The 27,767-nt window shown below is 58.5% G+C and overlaps 1 protein-coding gene across 1 annotated transcript; it reads left to right on the top strand.

The window, feature by feature from the left end:
• Positions 1 to 326: 326 nt before the first annotated feature.
• Positions 327 to 27,767, top strand: LOC137317658 (active breakpoint cluster region-related protein-like). The gene is made up of 7 exons (XM_067980827.1): positions 327 to 1,137; positions 10,014 to 10,122; positions 15,763 to 15,902; positions 18,758 to 18,892; positions 21,302 to 21,407; positions 23,656 to 23,782; positions 25,930 to 27,767. Exons 1-7 carry the CDS (start codon positions 1,107 to 1,109, stop codon positions 26,017 to 26,019), a joined length of 738 nt encoding a protein of 245 aa, XP_067836928.1. The 5' UTR covers positions 327 to 1,106; the 3' UTR covers positions 26,020 to 27,767.

Genomic DNA, 27,767 nt, shown 5'->3' with positions numbered 1-27,767 from the left:
ACTGCGAACAGTTTCCCCCTTGTCTCCTGCGTCAAATCCTTCATGATTTCGAACGCCTCGGTTGACTTGCATTTATATATCTCCTTTGACGTCCCCAAAGCGCTTCACGACAAAATTTCAGACCCCCCCCCCCAAGCCGCATATGGAGATATTTGATACTGTGGCTACGAGAGCAGGTCAGAGGCTGGGTATTCTGCGGCGAGTGACTCACCTCCTGACTCCCCCAAAGCCTTTCCGCCATCTACAAGGCACAAGTCAGGAGTGTGATGGAATACTCTCCACTTGCCTGGATGAGTGCAGCTCAACAACACTCAAGAAGCTCGACACCGTCCAGGACAAAGCAGCCCGCTGGATTGGCACCCCATCCACCACCCTAAACATTCACTCCCTTCACCACCGGCTCACCGTGGCTGCAGTGTGGACCATCCACAGGATGCACTGCAGCAACTCGCCAAGGCTTCTTCGACAGCACCTCCCAAACCCGCGACCTCTACCACCTAGAAGGACAAGGGCAGCAGGCACATGGGAACACCACCACCTGCACGTTCCCCTCCGAGTCACACACCATCCCGACTTGGAAATATATCGGCCGTTCCTTCATCGTCGCTGGGTCAAAATCCTGGAACTCCCTTACTAACAGCACTGTGGGAGAACCTTCACCACACGGACTGCAGCGGTTCAAGAAGGCGGCTCACCACCACCTTCTCAAGGGGCGATCAGGGATGGGCAATAAATGCCGGCCTCGCCAGCGACGCCCACATCCCCGTGAACGAACAACAAAAAATGGTGACCGAAAACCTTGGCCAAAGAGATAGGTTTTAACGAGCGACTTGAAGGTGGAGAGAGCGAGGCGGGGAGAGGGTCAGGGAGAGACGTCCAGAGCTCAGGTGCTAGCGTCCCCCTTAACCGCCTCGACTGAGAGGAGAACAGAGGTGAGACGGCTTAAATATTCCCAAAATCGCCTTCCGATTGTCAAGAACACCTGGACGTGAGCCGGGCAAAGTGTTTCTTGAGACACCTGAAAGGGGAAGCGTTGGTGTAGCTCGAGCATGGGGCCGGATGGTTGGTGTGGGAAGGAAGGATGGAGATCAGGCACGAGATGAGAGATGACAAGCCGCTTCAGTCGAGCGTTTGGCGGTGAGTCCTCCCCCCGCCGCCCCGGTGACTCAGTCTCCCGTGAGCGGGCACAGTCCCGATTTCTCCCGATGGGTCCCCACTGCAACTCCCAGTGGATCCTGAAACGTATTCCCAATCGGGAGCTGGGGGGGGGGTGGGGGGAGAGTGAGGAGGAGATGGGGGGATGTCGGGAAGGGAGGGAGGGAGAGTGTGTGAGGGTGATGGGGGGGGATGGAGGGAGGGAGGGAGAGTGTGTGAGGGTGATGGGGGGGATGGAGGGAGGGAGGGAGAGTGTGAGGGTGAGGGGGATGTAGGGAGGAGGGAGAGTGTGAGGGTGAGGGGGATGGAGGGAGGGGGGAGAGTGTGAGGGTGAGGGGGATGGAGGGAGGGGGGAGAGTGTGGAGGAGATAGGGAGGAGGGAGAGTGTGAGGTTGATGAGGATGGAGGGAGGGAGGGAGAGAGAGTGTGAGGGTGATGGGGGGATGGAGGGAGGGAGGGAGAGTGTGAGGGTGATGGGGGGATGTAGGGAGGGAGAGTGTGTGAGGGTGATGGGGATGGAGGGAGGAGGGAGAGTGTGTGAGGGTGAGGGAGATGGAGGGAGGAAGGGAGAGTGTGAGGGTGAGGGGGATGTAGGGAGGAGAGTGTGTGGAGGTGGGGAGGGAGGAGGGAGGGTGAGGGTGATGGGGATGGAGGGAGGGGGAGTGAGTGTGAGGGTGATGAGGATGGAGGGAGGAGGGAGAGTGTGAGGGTGAGGGGGATGTAGGGAGGAGGGAGAGTGTGAGGGTGAGGGGGATGTAGGGAGGAGGGAGAGTGTGGAGGTATGGGATGGAGGGAGGAGAGGGAGTGAGGAGGAGGGCGGAGAGTGTGTGAGGGTGAGGAGATGGAGGGAGGAGGGAGAAGTGTGAGGGTGATGGGGATGGAGGGAGGGGGGCGTGAGTGTGAGGGTGATGAGGATGGAGGGAGGAGGAGAGTGTGAGGGTGATGGGATGGAGGGAGGGTGGGAGAGTGCGAGGGTGAGGGGGATGGAGGGAGGGGGGAGAGTGTGTGAGGGTGAGGGGGATGGAGGGAGGGGTGGAGAGTGTGAGGGTGAGGGGGATGTAGGAGGAGGGAGAGTGTGAGGGTGAGGGGGATGTAGGGAGGAGGGAGAGTGTGAGGGTGATCGGGGATGGGGAGGAGGGAGAGTGTGGAGGTGTGAGGGGAGGGATGGGGGTGGGGAAGAGTGCGAGGGTGAGGGGGATGGAGGGAGGAGGGAGAGTGTGAGGGTGATGGGGGATGTAGGGAGGGAGGAGAGTGTGAGGGTGATGGGTGCTGGAGGGAGGAGGGGAGGAGTGTGGGAGGGTGAGGGGGAGAGTGTGAGGTGGGATGTGAGGGTGATCGGGATGGGAGGAGAGAGTGTGAGGGTGAGGGGGATGGAGAGGGTGGGGAGAGTGCGATGGTGAGGGGGTTGTCGGGAGTGAGGGAGAGTGTGAGGGTGATGGGGATGGGAGGAGGAGGAGTGTGAGGGTGCAGGGGATGGAGGGAGGGGGGAGAGTGTGGAGGAGATGGGGATGTAGGAGGAGGGGAGAGTGTGAGGGTGAGGGGGATGGAGGGAGGGGAGAGTGTGTGAGGGTGAGGGGGATGGAGGGAGGGGCGGAGAGTGTGAGGGTGATCGGGATGGAGGGAGGAGGGAGAGTGTGAGGGTGAGGGGGATGGAGGGGAGGAGGAGAAGGGAGAGTGTGAGGGTGAGGGGGATGGAGGGAGGGGGAGAGTGTGTGAGGGTGAGGGGGATGGAGGGAGGGGCGGAGAGTGTGAGGGTGAGGGGGATGTAGGGAGGAGGGAGAGTGTGAGGGTGTTGGGGATGTAGGGAGGAGGGAGAGTGTGAGGGTGTTGGGGATGTAGGGAGGAGGGAGAGTGTGAGGGTGAGGGGGATGGAGGGAGGGGGAGAGTGTGTGAGGGTGAGGGGGATGGAGGGAGGGGCGGAGAGTGTGAGGGTGAGGGGGATGTAGGGAGGAGGGAGAGTGTGAGGGTGTTGGGGATGTAGGGAGGAGGGAGAGTGTGTGAGGGTGATGGGGATGGAGGGAGGGGAGCGAGTGTGAGGGTGATGAGGATGTAGGGAGGAGGGAGAGTGTGAGGGTGATGGGGATGGAGGGAGGGGGGAGAGTGTGGAGGAGATGGGGATGTAGGGAGGGTGGAGAGTGTGAGGGTGATGGGGATGGAGGGAAGGGGGTGAGTGTGAGGGTGATGAGGATGTAGGGAGGAGGGAGAGTGTGAGGGTGATGGGGATGGAGGGAGGGCGGAGAGTGTGTGAGGGTGATGGGAATGGAGGGAGGGGGAGAGTGTGAGGGTGAGGGGGATGTAGGGAGGAGGGAGAGTGTGAGGGTGATGGGGATGTAGGGAGGAGGGAGAGTGTGTGAGGGTGATGGGGATGGAGGGAGGAGGGAGAGTGGGTGAGGGTGATGGGAATGGAGGGAGGGGGAGAGTGTGGAGGGTGAGGGGGATGTAGGGAGGAGGGAGAGTGTGAGGGTGATGGGGATGTAGGGAGGAGGGAGAGTGTGTGAGGGTGATGGGGATGGAGGGAGGAGGGAGAGTGGGTGAGGGTGATGGGGATGGAGGGAGGAGGGAGAGTGTGAGGGTGAGGGGGATGTAGGGAGGGGGGAGAGTGTGGAGGAGATGGGGATGTAGGGAGGGTGGAGAGTGTGAGGGTGATCGGGATGGAGGGAGTGGGGGCGAGTGTGTGAGGGTGAGGGGGATGGAGGGAAGGGGGTGAGTGTGAGGGTGATGAGGATGTAGGGAGGAGGAGAGTGTGAGGGTGATGGGGATGTAGGGGAGGGCGGAGAGTGTGTGAGGGTGAGGGGGATGTAGGGAGGGAGAGTGTGTGAGGGTGAGGGGGATGGAGGGAGGGAGGGAGAGTGTGAGGGTGAGGGGGATGTAGGGAGGAGGGAGAGTGTGAGGGTGAGGGGGATGTCGGGAGGAGGGAGAGTGTGAGGGTGATGGGGATGGAGGGAGGGGGGAGAGTGCGAGGGTGATGAGGACGGAGGGAGGAGGGAGAGTGTGAGGGTGATGGGGATGTAGGGAGGAGGGAGAGTGTGTGAGGGTGAGGGAGATGGAGGGAGGAAGGGAGAGGGTGAGGGTGAGGGGGATGTAGGGAGGCAGAGTGTGTGAGGGTGATGGGGATGGAGGGAGGAGGGAGAGTGTGTGAGGGTGATGGGGATGTAGGGAGGAGGGAGAGTGGGTGAGGGTGATGGGGATGGAGGGAGGGGGGTGAGTGTGAGGGTGATGAGGACGGAGGGAGGAGGGAGAGTGTGAAGTTGATGGGGATGGAGGGAGGGTGGGGAGAGTGCGAGGGTGAGGGGGATGGAGGGAGGGGGAGAGTGTGTGAGGGTGAGGGGGATGGAGGGAGGGGCGGAGAGTGTGAGGGTGAGGGGGATGTAGGGAGGAGGGAGAGTGTGAGGGTGATGGGGATGGAGGGAGGAGGAGAGAGTGTGGAGGAGATGGGGATGGAGGGAGGGGGGAGAGTGTCGAGGGTGATCGGGATGGAGGGAGTGGGGGCGAGTGTGTGAGGGTGAGGGGGATGGAGGGAAGGGGGTGAGTGTGAGGGTGATGAGGATGTAGGGAGGAGGGAGAGTGTGAGGGTGAGGGGGATGTAGGGAGGAGGGAGAGTGTGGAGGAGATGGGGATGTAGGGAGGGGGGAGAGTGCGAGGGTGATCGGGATGGAGGGAGTGGGGGCGAGTGTGTGAGGGTGAGGGGGATGGAGGGAAGGGGGTGAGTGTGAGGGTGATGAGGATGTAGGGAGGAGGGAGAGTGTGAGGGTGAGGGGGATGGAGGGAGGGGGAGAGTGTGGAGGAGATGGGGATGGAGGGAGGGCGGAGAGTGTGTGAGGGTGATGGGGATGGAGGAGGAGGGAGAGTGTGTGAGGGTGATGGGGATGTAGGGAGGAGGGAGAGTGTGGAGGAGATGGGGATGGAGGGAGGGGGGCGAGTGTGTGAGGGTGAGGGGGATGGAGGGAAGGGGGTGAGTGTGAGGGTGATGAGGATGTAGGGAGGAGGGAGAGTGTGAGGGTGATGGGGATGGAGGGAGGGCGGAGAGTGTGTGAGGGTGATGGGAATGGAGGGAGGGGGAGAGTGTGAGGGTGAGGGGGATGTAGGGAGGAGGGAGAGTGTGTGAGGGTGATGGGGATGGAGGGAGGAGGGAGAGTGGGTGAGGGTGATGGGATGGAGGGAGGAGGGAGAGTGTGAGGGTGAGGGGGATGTAGGGAGGGGGGAGAGTGTGGAGGAGATGGGGATGTAGGGAGGGTGGAGAGTGTGAGGGTGATCGGGATGGAGGGAGTGGGGGCGAGTGTGTGAGGGTGAGGGGGATGGAGGGAAGGGGGTGAGTGTGAGGGTGATGAGGATGTAGGGAGGAGGGAGAGTGTGAGGGTGAGGGGGATGTAGGGAGGAGGAGAGTGTGAGGGTGATGGGGATGGAGGGAGGGTGGAGAGTGTGAGGGTGAGGGGATGTAGGGAGGAGGGAGAGTGTGAGGGTGATGAGGATGTAGGGAGGAGGGAGAGTGTGAGGGTGAGGGGGATGGAGGGAGTGGGGGCGAGTGTGTGAGGGTGAGGGGGATGGAGGGAAGGGGGGTGAGTGTGAGGGTGATGAGGATGTAGGGAGGAGGGAGAGTGTGAGGGTGAGGGGGATGTAGGGAGGAGGGAGAGTGTGAGGGTGATGGGGATGGAGGGAGGGTGGAGAGTGTGAGGGTGAGGGGATGTAGGGAGGAGGGAGAGTGTGAGGGTGTGAGGATGTAGGGAGGAGGGAGAGTGTGAGGGTGAGGGGGATGGAGGGAGGGTGGGGAGAGTGTGTGAGGGTGAGGGGGATGGAGGGAAGGGGGTGAGTGTGAGGGGTGATGAGGATGTAGGGAGGAGGGAGAGTGTGAGGGTGAGGGGGATGTAGGGAGGAGGGAGAGTGTGAGGGTGATGGGGATGGAGGGAGGGAGAGTGTGAGGGTGAGGGGGATGTAGGGAGGAGGGAGAGTGTGAGGGTGATGAGGATGTAGGGAGGAGGGAGAGTGTGAGGGTGAGGGGGATGTAGGGAGGAGGGAGAGTGTGAGGGTGAGGGGATGTAGGGAGGAGGGTGAGTGTGGAGGAGATGTGGATGTAGGGAGGAGGGAGAGTGTGAGGGTGAGGGGGATGGAGGGAGGGTGGGGAGAGTGCGAGGGTGATGTAGGGAGGGGGGTGAGTGTGAGGGTGATGAGGATGTAGGGAGGGAGGGAGAGTGTGTGAGAGTGAGGGGGATGGAGGGAGGAGGGAGAGTGTGAGGGTGAGGGAGATGGAGGGAGGAAGGGAGAGTGTGAGGGTGAGGGGGATGTAGGGAGGGAGAGTGTGTGAGGGTGAGGGGCATGTAGGGAGGGGGGAGAGTGTGAGGGTGAGGGGGATGTCGGGAGGGGTGGAGAGTGTGAGGGTGAGGGGGATGTAGGGAGGAGGGAGAGTGTGAGGGTGAGGGGGGATGTAGGGAGGGGTGGAGAGTGTGAGGGTGAGGGGGATGTAGGGAGGAGGGAGAGTGTGAGGGTGAGGGGGGATGTAGGGAGGGGGTGGAGAGTGTGAGGGTGAGGGGGATGTAGGGAGGAGGGGAGAGTGTGAGGGTGAGGGGGATGTAGGAGGGCGGAGAGTGTGTGGGTGAGGGGGATGTAGGGAGGAGGGAGAGTGTGAGGGGTGATGGGAATGGAGGGTGGGGGGAGAGTGTGAGGATGAGGGGGATGTAGGGAGGAGGGAGAGTGTGTGAGGGTGAGGGGGATGTAGGGAGGAGGGAGAGTGTGAGGGTGAGGGGGATGTAGGGAGGAGGAGAGTGTGAGGGTGAGGGGATGTAGAGGGAGGAGGGAGAGTGTGTGAGGGTGAGGGGGATGTAGGGAGGAGGGAGAGTGTGAGGGTGAGGGGGATGTAGGGAGGAGGGAGAGTGTGAGGGTGAGGGGATGTAGGGAGGAGGGTGAGTGTGGAGGAGATGGGGATGTAGGAGGAGGGAGAGTGTGAGGGTGATGAGGATGTAGGGAGGAGGGAGTGTGTGAGGGTGAGGGGGATGGAGGGAGGGGTGGGGAGAGTGGCGAGGGTGATGTAGGGAGGGGGGTGAGTGTGAGGGTGTGAGGATGTAGGGAGGGAGGGAGTGAGGTGTGTGAGAGTGAGGGGGATGGAGGGAGGAGGGAGAAGTGTGAGGGTGAGGGAGATGGAGGGAGGAAGGGAGAGTGTGAGGGTGAGGGGATGTAGGGAGGGAGAGTGTGTGAGGGTGAGGGGCATGTAGGGAGGGGGGAGAAGGTTGTGAGGGTGAGGGGGATGTAGGGAGGGTGGAGAGTTTGAGGGAGATGAGGATGGAGGGAGGGGGGGAGAGTGTGAGGGTGAGGGGGATGTAGGAGGGTGGAGAGTTTGAGGGAGATGAGGATGGAGGGAGGGCGGAGAGTTTGAGGGTGAGGGGGATTAGGGAGGAGGGAGAGTGTGAGGGTGATGGGAATGGAGGGAGGGGGAGAGTGTGAGGGTGAGGGGGATGTAGGGAGGAGGGAGAGTGTGTGAGGGTGAGGGGGATGTAGGGAGGAGGGAGAGTGTGAGGGTGAGGGAGATCGGAGGGAGGAAGGGAGAGTGTGAGGGTGAGGGGGATGTAGGGAGGGAGATGTGTGTGAGGGGTGAGGGCATGTAGGGAGGGGGGAGAGTGTGAGGGTGAGGGGGATGTAGGGAGGGTGGAGAGTTTGAGGGAGATGAGGATGGAGGGAGGGGGGGAGAGTGTGAGGGTGAGGGGGATGTAGGGAGGGTGGAGAGTTTGAGGGAGATGAGGATGGAGGCGAGGGCGGAGAGTTTGAGGGTGAGGGGGATTTAGGGAGGAGGAGAGTGTGAGGGTGATGGGAATGGAGGAGGGGGAGAGTGTGAGGGTGTGGGGGATGTAGGGAGGAGGGAGGAGTGTGTGAGGGTGAGGGGGATGTAGGGAGGAGGGAGAGTGTGAGGGTGAGGGGGATGTAGGAGGGTGGAGAGTTTGAGGGAGATGAGGATGGAGGGAGGGCGGAGAGTTTGAGGGTGAGGGGGATTTAGGGAGGGCGGAGAGTGTGTGGGTGAGGGGGATGTAGGGAGGAGGGAGAGTGTGAGGGTGATGGGATGTAGGGAGGAGGGTGAGTGTGTGAGGGTGAGGGGGATGTAGGGAGGAGGGAGAGTGTGAGGGTGAGGGGGATGGAGGGAGGGTGGGGAGAGTGCGAGGGTGAGGGGGATGTAGGGTGGAGGAGAGTGTGAGGGTGAGGGGGTGGGATGGTGGGAGGCGGAGAGTGTGAGGGTGAGTGGGATGTAGGGAGTGGGGAGAGTGTGAGGGTGAGGGGGATGGAGGGAGGGGGGAGAGTGTGTGAGGGTGAGGGGGATGGAGGAGGGGTGAGAGTGTGAGGGTGAGTGGGATGTAGGAGTGGGGAGAGTGTGAGGGTGAGGGTGATGGAGGGAGGGGGAAGAGTGTGTGAGGGTGAGGGGATGTAGGGAGGAGGGAGAATGTGAGGATGAGCGGGATGTAGGGAGTGGGGAGAGGTGTGAGGGTGAGGGGGATTGTAGGGAGAGGGGGAGAGTGTGAGGGTGAGGGGGATGTAGGAGGAGGAGAATGTGAGGGTGAGGGGGATGTAGAGAGGAGGGAGAGTGATGTGAGGGTGAGGGGGATGTAGGGAGATGGGAGAGTGTGAGGGTGAGGGGGATGTCGGGAGTGGGGAGAGTGTGAGGGTGAGGGGGATGTAGGGAGGAGGGAGAATGTGAGGGTGAGGGGGATGTAGAGAGGAGGGAGAATGTGAGGGTGAGGGGGATGTAGGAGAGGGAGAGAGTGTGAGGGTGAGGGGGATGGAGGGAGGGGGGGAGTTGTGAGGGTGAGGGGGATGTAGGGAGGAAGGAGAATGTGAGGATTGAGGGGGATGTAGGGAGGTGGGGAGAGTGTGAGGGTGAGGGGGATGTAGGGAGTGGGGAGAGTGTGAGGGTGAGGGGGATGTAGGGAGGAGGGACAATGTGAGGGTGAGGGGGATGTAGAGAGGAGGGAGAATGTGAGGGTGAGGGGGATGTAGGGAGAGGGGAGAGTGTGAGGGTGAGGGGGATGGAGGGAGGGGGGAGAGTTTTGTGAGGGTGAGGGTGATGGAGGGAGGGGGGAGAGTTTGTGAGGGTGAGGGGGATGGAGGGAGGGGCGGAGAGTGTGAGGGTGAGGGGGATGGAGGGAGGGGGGCGAGTGTGAGGGTGATGAGGATGGAGGGAGGGGAGAGTGTGAGGTTGAGGTGAGGGGATGTAGGGAGTGGGGAGAGTGTGAGGGTGAGGGGGATGGAGTGAGGAGGGGAATGTGAGGGTGAGGGATGTAGGGAGGAGGGTGAATGTGAGGGTGAGGGTGATGGGGATGTAGGGAGTGGGGAGAATGTGAGGGTGAGGGGGATGGAGGGAGGGCGGAGAGTGTGAGGGTGAGGGCATGTCGGGAGGGTGGAGATTGTGAGGGTGAGGGGGATGTAGGGAGGTGGGGAGAGTGGTGAGGGTGAGGGGGATGTAGGGAGGGTGGAGAATGTGAGGGTGAGGGGGATGGAGGGTAGGGGGAAGAGTGTGAGGGTGAGGGTGATGGAGGGAGGGGGCGAGAGTGTGAGGGTGAGGGTGATGGAGGGAGGGGGGCGAAGTGTGTGAGGGTGAGGGTGATGGAGGGAGGGGGCGAGTGTGTGAGGGTCGAGGGGGATGGCAGGCGAGGGGGGAGAGTTTTGTGAGGGTGAGGGGCATGTCGGGAGGGTGGAGATTGTGAGGGTGAGGGGGATGGAGGGAGGGGCGGAGATTGTGAGGGTGAGGGGGATGGAGGGAGGGTGGAGATTTTGGACTTGGTGAAGCCCATCGCCTCGATGAAACGTGCAGTAATTCCAGAGTTGAGGGGGCCGCCTCCGCCTCTCCTCCCTCATTGACCCCTCTGCCCTCTCCCCTCTCGCAGCACGAGGTGAGCTACTCCATGAGGTACCTGCAGCAAAGCCTCAGCAACTGGACGAGCTCTCGGGGGCCCCAAGTGGGGTGTTTGCCGTTCCCATCAGCATCGTGACGTAGTGAGTATCATCGAGAGGGGGCCCGAGGCGGGGGGAGAGAGGGAGTCCTCACTCCCACTGGACACAATCCCAATGGACCCGACCCCTTCCCATTCACTCCCACTGTACACAATCCCAATGGACCCGACCCCTTCCCATTCACTCCCACTGTACACAATCCCAATGGACCCGACCCCTTCCCATTCACACTCCCACTGTACACAATCCCAATGGACCCGACCCCTTCCCATTCACTCCCACTGTACACAATCCCAATGGACACGACCCCTTCCCATTCACTTCCCACTGGACACAATCCCAATGGACCCGACCCCTTCCCATTCACTCCCACTGTACACAATCCCAATGGACCCGACCCCTTCCCATTCACTCCCAGTGTACACAATCCCAATGGACCCGACCCCTTCCCATTCCACTCCCACTGTACACAATGCCAATGGACCCGACCCCTTCCATTCACTCCCACTGTACACAATCCCAATGGACCCGACCCCTTCCCATTCACTCCCACTGGACACAATCCCAGTGGACCCGACCCCTTCCCATTCACTTCCCACTGGACACAATCCAGTGGACCCGACCCCCTTCCATTCACACCCACTGTACACAATCCCAGTGGACCCGACCCACTTCCCATTCACTCCCACTGTACACAATCCCAATGGACCCGACCCCTTCCCATTCACTCCACTGTACACAATCCCAATGGACCCGACCCCTTCCCATTCACTCCCAGTGTACACAATCCCAATGACCCGACCCCTTCCCATTCACTCCCACTGTACACAATGCCAATGGACCCGACCCCTTCCCATTCACTCCCCACTGTACACAATCCCAGTGGACCCGACCCCTTCCCGTTCACTCCCACTGTACACAATCCCAATGACCCGACCCCTTCCCATTCACTCCCACTGTACACAATCCCAATGGACTCGACCCCTTCCATTCACTCCCACCGTACACAATCCCAATGGACCCGACCCCTTCCCATTCACTCCCACTGTACACAATCCCAATGGACCCGACCCCTTCCCATTCACTCCCACTGTACACAATCCCAGTGGACCCGACCCCTTCCCATTCACTCCCACTGTACACAATCCCAATGGACCCGACCCCTTCCCATTCACTCCCACTGTACACAATCCCAATGGACACGACCCCTTCCCGTTCACTCCCACTGTTCACAATCCCAATGGACCCGACCCCTTCCCATTCACTCCCACTGTACACAATCCCAATGGACCCGACTCCTTCCCGTTCACTCCCACTGTACACAATCCCAATGGACCCGACCCCTTCCCGTTCACTCCCACTGTACACAATCCCAATGGACCCGACCCCTTCCCATTCACTCCCACTGTACACAATCCCAATGGACCCGACCCCTTCCCGTTCACTCCCACTGTACACAATCCCAATGGACCCGACCCCTTCCCATTCACTCCCACTGTTCACAATCCCAATGGACCCGACCCCTTCCCATTCACTCCCACTGTACACAATCCCAATGGACCCGACCCCTTCCCGTTCACTCCCACTGTACACAATCCCAATGGACCCGACCCCTTCCCATTCACTCCCACTGTACACAATCCCAATGGACCCGACTCCTTCCCGTTCACTCCCACTGTACACAATCCCAATGGACCCGACTCCTTCCCGTTCACTCCCACTGTACACAATCCCAATGGACCCGACCCCTTCCCATTCACTCCCACTGTTCACAATCCCAATGGACCCGACCCCTTCCCGTTCACTCCCACTGTACACAATCCCAATGGACCCGACCCCTTCCCATTCACTCCCACTCTACACAATCCCAATGGACCCGACCCCTTCCCATTCACTCCCACTGTACACAATCCCAATGGACCCGACCCCTTCCCCTTCACTCCCACTGTACACAATCCCAATGGACCCGACCCCTTCCCACTCACTCCCACTGTACACAATCCCAATGGACCCGACCCCTTCCCATTCACTCCCACTGTACACAATCCCAATGGACCCGACCCCTTCCCGTTCACTCCCACTGTACACAATCCCAATGGACCCGACCCCTTCCCGTTCACTCCCACTGGACACAATCCCAATGGACCCGACCCCTTCCCATTCACTCCCACTGTACACAATCCCAATGGACCCGACCCCTTCCCATTCACTCCCACTCTACACAATCCCAATGGACCCGACCCCTTCCCATTCACTCCCCACTGTACACAATCCCAATGGACCCGACCCCTTCCCATTCACTCCCACTGTACACAATCCCAATGGACCCGACCCCTTCCCATTCACTCCCACTGTACACAATCCCAATGGACCCGACCCCTTCCCATTCACTCCCACAGTACACAATCCCAATGGACCCGACCCCTTCCCATTCACTCCCACTGTACACAATCCCAATGGACCCGACCCCTTCCCATTCACTCCCACTGTACACAATCCCAATGGACCCGACCCCTTCCCGTTCACTCCCACTGTACACAATCCCAATGGACCCGACCCCTTCCCATTCACTCCCACTGTACACAATCCCAATGGACCCGACCCCTTCCCATTCACTCCCACTGTACACAATCCCAATGGACCCGACCCCTTCCCATTCACTCCCAATGTACACAATCCCAATGGACCCGACCCCTTCCCATTCACTCCCACTGTACACAATCCCAATGGACCCGACCCCTTCCCATTCACTCCCACTGTACACAATCCCAATGGACCCGACCCCTTCCCATTCACTCCCACTGTACACAATCCCAATGGACCCGACCCCTTCCCATTCACTCCCACTGGACACAATCCCAATGGACCCGACCCCTTCCCGTTCACTCCCACTGTACACAATCCCAATGGACCCGACCCCTTCCCGTTCACTCCCACTGGACACAATCCCAATGGACCCGACCCCTTCCCATTCACTCCCACTCCACACAATCCCAATGGACCCGACCCCTTCCCGTTCACTCCCACTGTACACAATCCCAATGGACCCGACCCCTTCCCGTTCACTCCCACTGTACACAATCCCAATGGACCCAACCCCTTCCCATTCACTCCCACTGTACACAATCCCAATGGACCCGACCCCTTCCCATTCACTCCCACTGTACACAATCCCAATGGACCCGACCCCTTCCCATTCACTCCCACTGGACACAATCCCAATGGACCCGACCCCTTCCCGTTCACTCCCACTGTACACCATCCCAATGGACCCGACCCCTTCCCATTCACTCCCACTGTACACAATCCCAATGGACCCGACCCCTTCCCGTTCACTCCCACTGGACACAATCCCAATGGACCCGACCCCTTCCCATTCACTCCCACTGTACACAATCCCAATGGACCCGACCCCTTCCCATTCACTCCCACTGGACACAATCCCAATGGACCCGACCCCTTCCCATTCACTCCCACTGTACACAATCCCAATGGACCCGACCCCTTCCCATTCACTCCCACTGGACACAATCCCAATGGACCCGACCCCTTCCCGTTCACTCCCATTGTACACAATCCCAATGGACCTGACCCCTTCCCATTCACTCCCACTGTACACAATCCCAATGGACCCGACCCCTTCCCATTCACTCCCACTGTACACAATCCCAATGGACCCGACCCCTTCCCATTCACTCCCACTGTACACAATCCCAATGGACCCGACCCCTTCCCATTCACTCCCACTGGACACAATCCCAATGGACCCGACCCCTTCCCATTCACTCCCACTGTACACAATCCCAATGGACCCGACCCCTTCCCGTTCACTCCCACTGTACACAATCCCAATGGACCCGACCCCTTCCCGTTCACTCCCACTGTACACAATCCCAATGGACCCGACCCCTTCCCATTCACTCCCACTGTACACAATCCCAATGGACCCGACCCCTTCCCATTCACTCCCACTGTACACAATCCCAATGGACCCGACCCCTTCCCGTTCACTCCCACTGTACACAATCCCAATGGACCCGACCCCTTCCCATTCACTCCCACTGTCCACAATCCCAATGGACCCGACCCCTTCCCATTCACTCCCACTGTACACAATCCCAATGGACCCGACCCCTTCCCATTCACTCCCACTGTACACAATCCCAATGGACCCGACCCCTTCCCATTCACTCCCACTGGACACAATCCCAATGGACCCGACCCCTTCCCGTTCACTCCCACTGTACACACTCCCAATGGACCCGACCCCTTCCCATTCACTCCCACTGTACACAATCCCAATGGACCCGACCCCTTCCCATTCACTCCCACTGTACACAATCCCAATGGACCCGACCCCTTCCCATTCACTCCCACTGTACACAATCCCAATGGACCCGACCCCTTCCCATTCACTCCCACTGTGCACAATCCCAATGGACCCGACCCCTTCCCATTCACTCCCACTGTACACAATCCCAATGGACCCGACCCCTTCCCATTCACTCCCACTGTACACAATCCCAATGGACCCGACCCCTTCCCATTCACTCCCACTGGACACAATCCCAATGGACCCGACCCCTTCCCATTCACTCCCACTGTACACAATCCCAATGGACCCGACCCCTTCCCACTCACTCCCACTGTACACAATCCCAATGGACCCGACCCCTTCCCATTCACTCCCACTGGACACAATCCCAATGGACCCGACCCCTTCCCATTCACTCCCACTGTACACAATCCCAATGGACCCGACCCCTTCCCATTCACTCCCACTGGACACAATCCCAATGGACCCGACCCCTTCCCGTTCACTCCCACTGTACACAATCCCAATGGACCCGACCCCTTCCCATTCACTCCCACTGTACACAATCCCAATGGACCCGACCCCTTCCCATTCACTCCCACTGTACACAATCCCAATGGACCCGACCCCTTCCCATTCACTCCCACTGGACACAATCCCAATGGACCCGACCCCTTCCCATTCACTCCCACTGGACACAATCCCAATGGACCCGACCCCTTCCCATTCACTCCCACTGTACACAATCCCAATGGACCCGACCCCTTCCCATTCACTCCCACTGGACACAATCCCAATGGACCCGACCCCTTCCCCTTCACTCCCACTGGACACAATCCCAATGGACCCGACCCCTTCCCATTCACTCCCACTGGACACAATCCCAATGGACCCGACCCCTTCCCATTCACTCCCACTGTACACAATCCCAATGGACCCGACCCCTTCCCATTCACTCCCACTGTACACAATCCCAATGGACCCGACCCCTTCCCGTTCACTCCCACTGTACACAATCCCAATGGACCCGACCCCTTCCCATTCACTCCCACTGTACACAATCCCAATGGACCCGACCCCTTCCCATTCACTCCCACTGTACACAATCCCAATGGACCCGACCCCTTCCCATTCACTCCCACTGTACACAATCCCAATGGACCCGACCCCTTCCCGTTCACTCCCACTGTACACAATCCCAATGGACCCGACCCCTTCCCGTTCACTCCCACTGTACACAATCCCAATGGACCCGACCCCTTCCCGTTCACTCCCACTGGACACAATCCAAACGTTTGACACTTTATTGTCCTTTTTTGTCTCCTCCTTCCCGTTTTTTTTTTCCCCCGCCGTCTCTCCCGGGTCAGCCGCGACCGTAGCCGAGTCCCTCTCATCGTGCGGCATTGTGTGGAGAACGTAGAGAGTCGGGGCCTGGACGAGCTCGGAATCTATCGTGTCTCTGGCATCGCCACCGACGTTCTGGCGCTGAAGGAGGCCTTCGACACCAGTGAGTGCGCCCGGCGCCCGTTTCCTGGCCCCGCCCTCCTGCCCCCCCCCGCTTCCCGGGATTGCTTGCGACGCCTGCCCTGGACGAATAGCCCGCCGGCGTTCGCCGACGTGCTGACGCTGAAGGAGGCCTTCGACACCAGTGAGTGCGCCCGGCGCCCGTTTCCTGGCCCCGCCCTCCTGACCCCCACCCCCCCCCCGCTTCCCGGGGATTGCTTGCGACGCCTGCCCTGGCCGAATAGCCCGCCGGCGTTCGCCGCTCGCCCAATTTGGCGCGCGGCGTGAGGCCTCCCCTGGTGGCCCCGCCCTCCTGCCCCCCCCCCCACTCCCCCGCTTCCAGGGGATTGCTTGCGACGCCTGCCCTGGCCGAATAGCCCGCCGGCGTTCGCCGCTCGCCCATTTTGTCGCGCGGCGTGAGGCCTCCCCTGACCGACTGGACGCCCGCCAGCAAGACACAAGGAAATTCTTGCATTTCTCCAGCCCCTTTCACCACCTCAGGGCAAGTCACAGCCCAACGAAGGACTTTTTTTGAGGTGCGGTCACTGTTGTAACGTGGGGAAACGCAGCTGCCGATTTGCGCACAGCAAGATCCCACAAACAGCAATGTGAGAATGACCCGGATCATCTGGTTTTTTTTAGTGATGTTGGTCGAGGGATAAATATCGGCCCCAGGACACCGGGGAGAACTCCCCCCTGCTCTTCTTCCAATAGTGGCTGTAGGATTTTACATCCACCTGAGAGGGGCAGACGGGGCCCTCGGTTTAACGTCTCATCCGAAAGACGGCACCTCCGACAGTGCGGCGCTCCCTCAGTCCCGACCCTCCGACAGTGCGGCGCTCCCTCAGTACTGACCCTCCGACAGTGCGGCGCTCCCTCAGTACCGACCCTCCCACAGTGCGGCGCTCCCTCAGTACTGACCCTCCGACAGTGCGGCGCTCCCTCAGTACTGACCCTCCGACAGTGCGGCGCTCCCTCAGTACCGACCCTCCGACAGTGCGGCGCTCCCTCAGTACCGACCCTCCCACAGTGCGGCGCTCCCTCAGTACCGACCCTCCGACAGTGCGGCGCTCCCTCAGTACTGACCCTCCGACAGTGCGGCGCTCCCTCAGTACTGACCCTCCGACAGTGCGGCGCTCCCTCAGTACCGACCCTCCGACAGTGCGGCGCTCCCTCAGTACCGACCCTCCGACAGTGCGGCGCTCCCTCAGTACCGACCCTCCGACAGTGCGGCGCTCCCTCAGTACCGACCCTCCGACAGTGCGGCGCTCCCTCAGTACTGACCCTCCGACAGTGCGGCGCTCCCTCAGTACTGACCCTCCGACAGTGCGGCGCTCCCTCAGTACCGACCCTCCGACAGTGTGGCGCTCCCTCACTACTGACCCTCCGACAGTGCGGCGCTCCCTCAGTACCGACCCTCCGACGGTGCAGCGCTCCCTCAGTACTGACCCTCTGACAGTGCGGCGCTCCCTCAGTACCGACCCTCCGACGGTGCAGCGCTCCCTCAGTACTGACCCTCTGACAGTGCGGCGCTCCCTCAGTACCGACCCTCCGACGGTGCAGCGCTCCCTCAGTACTGACCCTCTGACAGTGCGGCGCTCCCTCAGTACTGACCCTCTGACAGTGCGGCGCTCCCTCAGTACCGACCCTCCGACGGTGCAGCGCTCCCTCAGTACTGACCCTCCGACAGTGCGGCGCTCCCTCAGTACTGACCCTCTGACAGTGCGGCGCTCCCTCAGTACCGACCCTCCGACGGTGCAGCGCTCCCTCAGTACTGACCCTCTGACAGTGCGGCGCTCCCTCAGTACTGACCCTCCGACAGTGCGGCGCTCCCTCAGTACTGACCCTCCGACAGTGCAGCACTCCCTCAGTACTGACCCTCCGACAGTGCGGCGCTCCCTCAGTACCGACCCTCCGACAGTGCGGCGCTCCCTCAGTACTGACCCTCCCACAGTGCAGCACTCCCTCAGTACTGACTCTCCGACAGTGCGGCGCTCCCTCAGTCCTGACCCTCCGACAGTGCGGCGCTCCCTCAGTACTGACCCTCCGACAGTGCGGCGCTCCCTCAGTACTGACCCTCCGACTGTGCGGTGCTCCCTCAGTACTGACCCTCCGACAGTGCGGTGCTCCCTCAGGACCGACCCTCCGACAGTGCGGCGCTCCCTCAGTACTGACCCTCCGACAGTGCGGCGCTCCCTCAGTACCGACCCTCCGACAGTGCGGCGCTCCCTCAGTACCGACCCTCCGACAGTGCGGTGCTCCCTCAGTACCGACCCTCCGACAGTGCGGCGCTCCCTCAGTACCGACCCTCCGACAGTGCGGCGCTCCCTCAGTACTGACCCTCCGACAGTGCGGCGCTCCCTCAGTACTGACCCTCCGACAGTGCGGCGCTCCCTCAGTACCGACCCTCCGACAGTGCGGCGCTCCCTCAGTACCGACCCTCCGACAGTGCGGCGCTCCCTCAGTCCTGACCCTCCGACAGTGCGACGCTCCCTCAGTACCGACCCTCCGACAGTGCGGCGCTCCCTCAGCACTGACCCTCCGACAGTGCGGCGCTCCCTCAGTACTGACCCTCCGACAGTGCGGCGCTCCCTCAGTACCGACCCTCCGACAGTGCGGCGCTCCCTCAGTACCGACCCTCCGACAGTGCGGTCGACCGGGGAGTGTCAGGCCTGGATCACGGGGCCTCGAGTCTCTGGAGTGTGTGCGGGGCTCGAACCCCCTGGCTTTCCGACTCAGAGCCGGCTCGGGGAGAGAGGGACCCACTGTACCACAAGAGGCATCGGACAGCGGGGGGGAAGAGCTCGTGGTGACTGAATTAACCCTACTTCTGTTGCTTTTCCCCCGCTCTGCCTGCAGACGGGAAGCAGGCCATCGCCCGTTTGAAGGAGATGGACATCCACGCGGTCGCAGGGACCTTGAAACTGTACTTGCGAGAGCTCCCAGAGCCGCTGTTCACAGACGAACTCATCCCGTCGTTCGTCAAGGCTGTCGGTCGGTGAAAAAATTCAAGTTCGAGGCTGAATCAATTGCTCCTCCTGTTTGATTTGTTGAAATGCTGGTCCCGGGCACTGCTCTTTCAGGAAGATGGCATATGGGATACTTGCCTTTATTAGCCGAGGCATAGAATATAAGAGCAAGGAGGTTATGATGGAGCTGTATAAAACACTGGTTAGGCCACAGCTGGAGTACTGTGTGCAGTTCTGGTCGCCACACCACAGGAAGGATGTGATCGCTTTGGAGAGGGTGCAGAGGAGATTCACCAGGATGTTACCAGGGCTGGAGCGCTTCAGCTATGAAGAGAGACTGGGAAGATTGGGTTTGTTTTCCTTGGAGCAGAGGAGGCTGAGGGGGGACATGATTGAGGTGTACAAAATTATGAGGGGCGCAGATAGGATGGATACTGAGGAGCTTTTTCCCTTCGTTGAGGGTTCTGTAACAAGGAGGCATAGATTCAAGGTAAAAGGCGGGAGGTTTCGAGGGGATTTGAGAAAGAACTTTTTCACCCAGAGGGTGGTTGGAGTCTGGAACTCACTGCCTGAGAGGGTTGTGGAGGCAGGAACCCTCACAACATTCGAGAAGCATTTGGATGAGCACTTGAAATGCCATAGCATACAAGGCTACGGACCAAATGCTGGAATATGGGATCAGAGTAGACAGGGCTTGATGGCCGGCGCGGACACGATGGGCCGAAGGGCCTCTATCCGTGCTGTATGACTCTATGACTCTCTGACTCGATGTGACGGCCTTTGGGAGGCTGCGGAAGAGATTTGCCAGAACGGTTCCAGGGCACGTGCGGCTCTCGTTTCCCGGGCTGCGAGACGCTTAAAATCGAGCGGGGGGGGTTTTTTTTTCTCGAAAAGGGTCTCTGCGAGGTTTAGGGAGGCGGAAACCGGAGAGGTTGCCCCCTCTGGACGGGGGAGAGGGAACGGAGAATCAAAACGGGGGCACCGACTGAGAGGTTGCCTCATATCGGTCGGACGAACGAGGAGAGGCAATATAAACTGGAGGGCACAATTCTAAAAGGGGTACAGGAACAGAGAGATCTGGGGGTATATGTACACAAATCGTTGAAGGTGGCAGGGCAGGTTGAGAAAGTGGTTTGAAAAAGCAGACGGGATCCTGGGCTTTATAAATAGAGGCAGAGAGCACAAAAGCAAGGAAGTCATGATGAACCTTTATAAAACACTGGTTCGGCCACAACTGGAGTATTGTGTCCAGTTCTGGGCACCGCACTTTAGGAAAGATGTGAAGGTCTCAGAGAGGGTGCAGAAGAGATTTACCAGAATGATTCCAGGGATGAGGGACTTTAGTTCCGTGGACAGACTGGAGAAGCTGGGGTTGTTCTCCTTGGAACAGAGACGGTCGCGAGGAGATTTGATCGAGGTGTTCAAAATCATGAAGGGTCCAGACAGAGTAGATAGAGAGAAACTGTTCCCATTGGCGGAAGGGTCAAGGACCAGAGGACACAGATTTAAGGTGATTGGCAAAAGAACCAAAGGTGAGATGAGGAGAAACTTTTTTCCCCAGCGAGTGGTGAGGATCTGGAATGCACTGCCCGAGGGGGTGGTGGAGGCAGATTCAATCATGGCCTTCAAAAGGGAACTGGATGAGTCCTTGAAGGGAAAAAAATTCACAGGGGCTACGGGGATAGGACGGGGGAGTGGGACTGGCTGGATTGCACTCGCAGAGAGAGCCGGCACGGGTTCGATGGGCCAAACGGCCTCCTGTGAACCTTCCTCCCTGAAATGCTCCCTGACTTCACCCCGCAAACGGCCGAGCTCTGATTTAAAGGTTCTGCCCCCCCTTGTTCTGGACTCCCCCCACCAGAGGAAATAGTTTGTCTCTCGATCTACCCGATCGAATCCTTCAATCATCTCAAACCCCTTCGATTCGATCCCTCACCCCTTAATCTTCGAAACTCGAGGGAACACAATCCTCGTCTGTGTGACCTCTCCTCGTAATTTAACCCTTTAAGCCCTCCTCCCGGGCTCCGTTCTGGCGAATCTGCTCTGCACCCCCACCCAAGGCCGATATCTCCATCCTGGTGGCCCAGAACTGGACGCAGTCTCTCCAGATGCTGGGGGGGGGGGTCCGACCAGGTCTCTGTCCAGCTGAAGCATGACTCCCTGTGACCCCCTTCGCAGTCCGGCTGGGGGTCGCTGAGAGTTGGGATCGGCCGCGATGCCCCATGAGGTAGAATAGCCGGTGCTGCCCCAACCGCCACCCCCCCCCCCCCCCACCCAGGCCGGGTGGCAGGCGGAGGGTCCCCAGTGTTGGATCCGGTGCCCTGTCGAGGGCCAGCGCCCGTCGGAGCGAGAGGAGGAGGGGGTTGCGGGAAGGGATTTGCGGGAACCATCGTCGCGCCTGCCCCTTTAACTGGGAATTCTGCTCGGTTCGCAGGTCTGGAAGATCCGGTCGCCAAGGGAAAGAGCATGACTTCGCTCCTCGATCGACTTCCCCAGCCCAATCTCAACACCTTCCTTTACCTGCTGGCACACTTGAAAAGGTAATTTAAACATTGAAATCAGACTCCCTCAGGGAGATATCTCCGCACTGACTGGTGTCTCAGTTCCCTCTCTCTCAGGGAGATATCTGTACACTGACTGGTGTCTCTCAGTTCCCTCTCTCTCAGGGAGATATCTGTACACTGACTGGTGTCTCTCAGTCCCCTCTCTCTCAGGGAGATATCTGTACACTGACTGGTGTCTCTCAGTCCCCTCTCTCTCAGGGAGATATCTGTACACTGACTGGTGTCTCTCAGTCCCCTCTCTCTCAGGGAGATATCTGTACACTGACTGGTGTCTCTCAGTCCCCTCTCTCTCAGGGAGATATCTGTACACTGACTGGTGTCTCTCAGTCCCCTCTCTCTCTCAGGGAGATATCTGTACACTGACTGGTGTCTCTCAGTCCCCTCTCCCTCGGGGAGATATCTGTGCACTGACTGGTGTCTCAGTCCCCTCTCTCTCAGGGAGATATCTGTACACTGACTGGTGTCTCTCAGTCCCCTCTCTCTCGGGGAGATATCTGTACACTGACTGGTGTCTCTCAGTCCCCTCTCTCTCGGGGAGATATCTGTACACTGACTGGTGTCTCTCAGTCCCCTCTCTCTCGGGGAGATATCTGTACACTGACTGGTGTCTCTCAGTCCCCTCTCTCTCAGGGAGATATCTGTACACTGACTGGTGTCTCTCAGTCCCCTCTCTCTCAGGGAGATATCTGTACACTGACTGGTGTCTCTCAGTCCCCTCTCCCTCAGGGAGATATCTGTACACTGACTGGTGTCTCTCAGTCCCCTCTCTCTCAGGGAGATATCTGTACACTGACTGGTGTCTCTCAGTCCCCTCTCTCTCAGGGAGATATCTGCACACTGACTGGTGTCTCTCAGTCCCCCCTCTCTCAGGGAGATATCTGTACACTGACTGGTGTCCCTCAGTCCCCTCTCTCTCAGGGAGATATTTGTACACTGACTGGTGTCTCAGTCCCCTCTCTCTCAGGGAGATATCTGTACACTGACTGGTGTCCCTCAGTCCCCTCTCTCAGGGAGATATCTGTACACTGACCGGTGTCTCTCAGTCCTCTCTCTCTCAGGGAGATATCTGTACACTGACTGGTGTCTCTCAGTCCCCTCTCTCTCTCGGGGAGATATCTGTACACTGACTGGTGTCTCAGTCTCCTCTCTCTCAGGGAGATATCTGTACACTGACTGGTGTCTCTCAGTCCCCTCTCTCTCAGGGAGATATCTCCGCACTGACTGGTGTCTCTCAGTCCCCTCTCTCTCAGGGAGATATCTGTACACTGACTGGTGTCTCTCAGTCCCCTCTCTCTCAGGGAGATATCTGTACACTGACTGGTGTCTCTCAGTCCCCTCTCTCTTAGGGAGATATCTGTACACTGACTGGTGTCTCTCAGTCCCCTCTCTCTCAGGGAGATATCTGTACACTGACTGGTGTCTCTCAGTCCCCTCTCTCTCAGGGAGATATCTGTCCACTGACTGGTGTCTCTCAGTCCCCTCTCTCTCAGGGAGATATCTGTACACTGACTGGTGTCTCTCAGTCCCCTCTCTCTCATGGAGATATCTGTACACTGACATGTATCTCTCAGTCCCCACTCTCTCAGGGAGATATCTGTAAACTGACTGGTGTCTCTCAGTCCCCTGTCCCTCAGGGAGATATCTGTCCACTGACTGGTGTCTCTCAGTTCCCTCTCTCTCAGGGAGATATCTGTACACTGACTGGTGTCTCTCAGTCCCCTCTCCCTCGGGGAGATATCTGTACACTGACTGGTGTCTCTCAGTCCCCTCTCTCTCAGGGAGATATCTGTACACTGACTGGTGTCTCGCAGTCCCCTCTCTCTCAGGGAGATATCTGTACACTGACTGGTGTCTCTCAGTCCCCTCTCCCTCGGGGAGATATCTGTACACTGACTGGTGTCTCTCAGTCCCCTCTCTCTCAGGGAGATATCTGTACACTGACTGGTGTCTCTCAGTCCCCTCTCTCGGGGAGATATCTGTACACTGACTGGTGTCTCTCAGTCCCCTCTCTCTCAGGGAGATATCTGTACACTGACTGGTGTCTCTCAGTCCCCTCTCTCTCAGGGAGATATCTGTACACTGACTGGTGTCTCTCAGTCCCTGTCTCTCAGGGAGATATCTGTGCACTGACTGGTGTCTCTCAGTCCCTCTCTCTCAGGGAGATATCTGTGCACTGACTGGTTGAGTATTGTTAATAAATTCTGCATCACCTTCCTCGTCCCAGGGTTGCAGAACACGAACAGGTGAACAAAATGACCTTTCACAACTTGGCGACCGTGTTTGGCCCCTCACTGCTCCGCACCAAGACTGAGGGCTTCTCCATGGACATTTCACAAGAGGTCGTCGTTCAGGTACGTCCCGGGTCGGAGTTCAAACCGGAGAGCTTTACTCTGTATCTAACCCTGTACCTGCCCTGGGAGTGTTTGATGGGACAGTGTAGAGGGAGCTTTACTCTGTATCTAACCCTGTACCTGCCCTGGGAGTGTTTGACGGGACAGTGTAGAGGGAGCTTTACTCTGTATCTAACCCTGTACCTGCCCTGGGAGTGTTTGACGGGACAGTGTAGAGGGAGCTTCACTCTGTATCTAACCCTGTACCTGCCCTGGGAGTGTTTGACGGGACAGTGTAGAGGGAGCTTTACTCTGTATCTAACCCTGTACCTGCCCTGGGAGTGTTTGACGGGACAGTGTAGAGGGAGCTTTACTCTGTATCTAACCCTGTACCTGCCCTGGGAGTGTTTGACGGGACAGTGTAGAGGGAGCTTTACTCTGTATCTAACCCTGTACCTGCCCTGGGAGTGTTTGACGGGACAGTGTAGAGGGAGCTTTACTCTGTATCTAACCCTGTACCTGCCCTGGGAGTGTTTGACGGGACAGTGTAGAGGGAGCTTTACTCTGTATCGAACCCTGTACCTGCCCTGGGAGTGTTTGACGGGACAGTGTAGAGGGAGCTTTACTCTGTATCTAACCCTGTACCTGCCCTGGGAGTGTTTGATGGGACAGTGTAGAGGGAGCTTTACTCTGTATCTAACCCTGTACCTGCTCTGGGAGTGTTTGACGGGACAGTGTAGAGGGAGCTTTACTCTGTATCTAACCCTGTACCTGCCCTGGGAGTGTTTGATGGGACAGTGTAGAGGGAGCTTTACTCTGTATCTAACCCTGTACCTGCCCTGGGAGTGTTTGATGGGACAGTGTAGAGGGAGCTTTACTCTGTATCTAACCCTGTACCTGCCCTGGGAGTGTTTGACAGGACAGTGTAGAGGGAGCTTTACTCTGTATCTAACCCTATACCTGCCCTGGGAGTGTTTGATGGGACAGTGTAGAGGGAGCTTTACTCTGTATCTAACCCTGTACCTGCTCTGGGAGTGTTTGACGGGACAGTGTAGAGGGAGCTTTACTCTGTATCTAACCCTGTACCTGCCCTGGGAGTGTTTGATGGGACAGTGTAGAGGGAGCTTTACTCTGTATCTAACCCTGTACCTGCCCTGGGAGTGTTTGATGGGACAGTGTAGAGGGAGCTTCACTCTGTATCTAACCCTGTACCTGCCCTGGGAGTGTTTGATGGGACAGTGTAGAGGGAGCTTTACTCTGTATCTAACCCTGTACCTGCCCTGGGAGTGTTGGATGGGACAGTGTGGAGGGAGCTTTACTCTGTATCTAACCCTGTACCTGCCCTGGGAGTGTTTGATGGGACAGTGTAGAGGGAGCTTTACTCTGTATCTAACCCTGTACCTGCCCTGGGAGTGTTTGATGGGACAGTGTAGAGGGAGCTTTACTCTGTATCTAACCCTGTACCTGCCCTGGGAGTGTTTGATGGGACAGTGTAGAGGGAGCTTTACTCTGTATCTAACCCTGTACCTGCCCTGGGAGTGTTTGATGGGACAGTGTAGAGGGAGCTTTACTCTGTATCTAACCCTGTACCTGCCCTGGGAGTGTTTGACGGGTCAGTGCAGAGGGAGCTTTACTCTGTATCTAACCCTGTACCTGCCCTGGGAGTGTTTGATGGGACAGTGTAGAGGGAGCTTTACTCTGTATCTAACCCTGTACCTGCCCTGGGAGTGTTTGATGGGACAGTGTAGAGGGAGCTTTACTCTGTATCTAACCCTGTACCTGCCCTGGGAGTGTTTGATGGGACAGTGTAGAGGGAGCTTTACTCTGTATCTAACCCTGTACCTGCCCTGGGAGTGTTTGATGGGACAGTGCAGAGGGAGCTTTACTCTGTATCTAACCCTGTACCTGCCCTGGGAGTGTTTGACGGGACAGTGTAGAGGGAGCTTTACTCTGTATCTAACCCTGCACCTGCCCTGGGAGTGTTTGATGGGACAGTGTAGAGGGAGCTTCACTCTGTATCTAACCCTGTACCTGCCCTGGGAGTGTTTGATGGGACAGTGTAGAGGGAGCTTTACTCTGTATCTAACCCTGTACCTGCCCTGGGAGTGTTTGATGGGACAGTGTAGAGGGAGCTTCACTCTGTATCTAACCCGTTCCTCTTTTTCCAGGTACAGGTGATCTTTCATTTCTTGTCCGATGATAAACTTCCTCATCTGGAGCCAGGATCTCGGGTGGAATCCTTTTCCACGGAGATGTAAGCTGGGAAAGACTCCATTCAGCAAACAGAGTAGATAAACTCGGTTGATGTAAAGACTCTTTAAGTCTTCCTTGCACTCTGACCTTTAATCTCCGGCCTCTGAAGGGCGCTTTGCCCCCCTCTGCAGAGGGGAGGCGTTCCCTCGGGAGAGGTCGAAGGGCAGGTTCTCCGGAGCCCCCCCCCGATCCCACCCCCCCCTCTTCCCTCCCCTCCCGCCCCGCCTCGGGTCCTGCTCTCGCCCCTCGCGTGGCGGAATTGCGATCGAGAGCTTGACGTGGTCCGACTCAGCGTGGCCCGCGCAGGGAGCGTCTCCGCAGGAACGAGGGACTTCGGCCAAAGCGGCCAGTGAGAGACGAGTTTTGAATGAGGTCAGGAAATAAATAAATGCCAGTGGTGAAAAAGCAGGTGGCCAAACAGAAATGATTTCAGTCAATGTCCGCCAGTCCAGCGGTTATGTAATATTCGGACCAGATAAGTGCCAGGCAATGACCATCTCCAACAAGAGAGAGTCTAACCACCTCCCCTTGACATTCAACGGCATTACCATCGCTGAATCCCCCACCATCAACATCCTGGGGGTCACCATTGACCAGAAACTTAACTGGACCAGCCATATAAATACTGTGGCTACAAGAGCAGGTCAGAGGCTGGGTATTCTGTGGCGAGTGACTCACCTCCTGACTCCCCAAAGCCTTTCCACCATCTACAAGGCACAAGTCAGGAGTGTGATGGAATACTCTCCACTTGCCTGGATGAGTGCAGCTCCAACAACACTCAAGAAGCTCGACACCATCCAGGACAAAGCAGCCCGCTTGATTGGCACCCCATCCACCACCCTAAACATTCACTCCCTTCACCACCGGCGCACAGTGGCTGCAGTGTGGACCATCCACAGGATGCACTGCAGCAACTCGCCAAGGCTTCTTCGACAGCACCTCCCAAACCCGCGACCTCTACCACCTAGAAGGACAAGGGCAGCAGGCACATGGGAACAACACCACCTGCACGTTCCCCTCCGAGTCACACACCATCCCGACTTGGAAATATATCGGCCGTTCCTTCATCGTCGCTGGGTCAAAATCCTGGAACTCCCTTCCTAACAGCACTGTGGGAGAACCTTCACCACACGGACTGCAGCGGTTCAAGAAGGCGGCTCACCACCACCTTCTCAAGGGGCAATTAGGGATGGGCAATAAATGGCGGCCTCGCCAGCGACGCCCACATCCCGTGAACGAATATAAAAATGTGTCCAGAATTCTCCTCCATGTGCTCAAATCCCCTCCATGGCACTCGTCCTCCCTCCCTATCTCTGAAACCTCCTCCAGCCCCCTACAACCCTCCGAGATCTCTGCGCTCCTCCAACTCTGGCCTCTTGCGCCTCCCCCCACCGATTCCCATCGCTCCACCATTGGCGGCCGTGCCTTCAGCCGCCCGGGCCCTAAGCTCTGGAATTCCCTCCCTAAACCCTCTCCGTCTCCCTTTCCCTCTCCCTCTCTCTCTCCTCCTTTTAAGACGCTCCTTAAAACCCTCCCTCTTTGACCGAGCTTTTGGTCACCTGTCCTAATATCTCCTAATGTGGCTCGGGCTAAAACTTTGCTTGAAAATCGCTCCTGAGAAGCGTCTTGTGAACGTTAAAGGCACGGTAGAAATGCAAATGTTTGTTGTCATCCAGAGATCAAGAGTTCGAATCATGGGATGGCTGTTTGAGAGTTGGACTCTATCTTTAATAAAAAGTTGATATCAGTAAAA

The sequence above is a fragment of the Heptranchias perlo genome, unplaced genomic scaffold (assembly GCF_035084215.1).
Source record: "Heptranchias perlo isolate sHepPer1 unplaced genomic scaffold, sHepPer1.hap1 HAP1_SCAFFOLD_626, whole genome shotgun sequence".
Classification (NCBI taxonomy): Eukaryota; Metazoa; Chordata; class Chondrichthyes; order Hexanchiformes; family Hexanchidae; genus Heptranchias; species Heptranchias perlo.
Note: the sequence above shows the minus strand (reverse complement) of the source record. Positions and strands in the feature narration are given on the sequence as shown.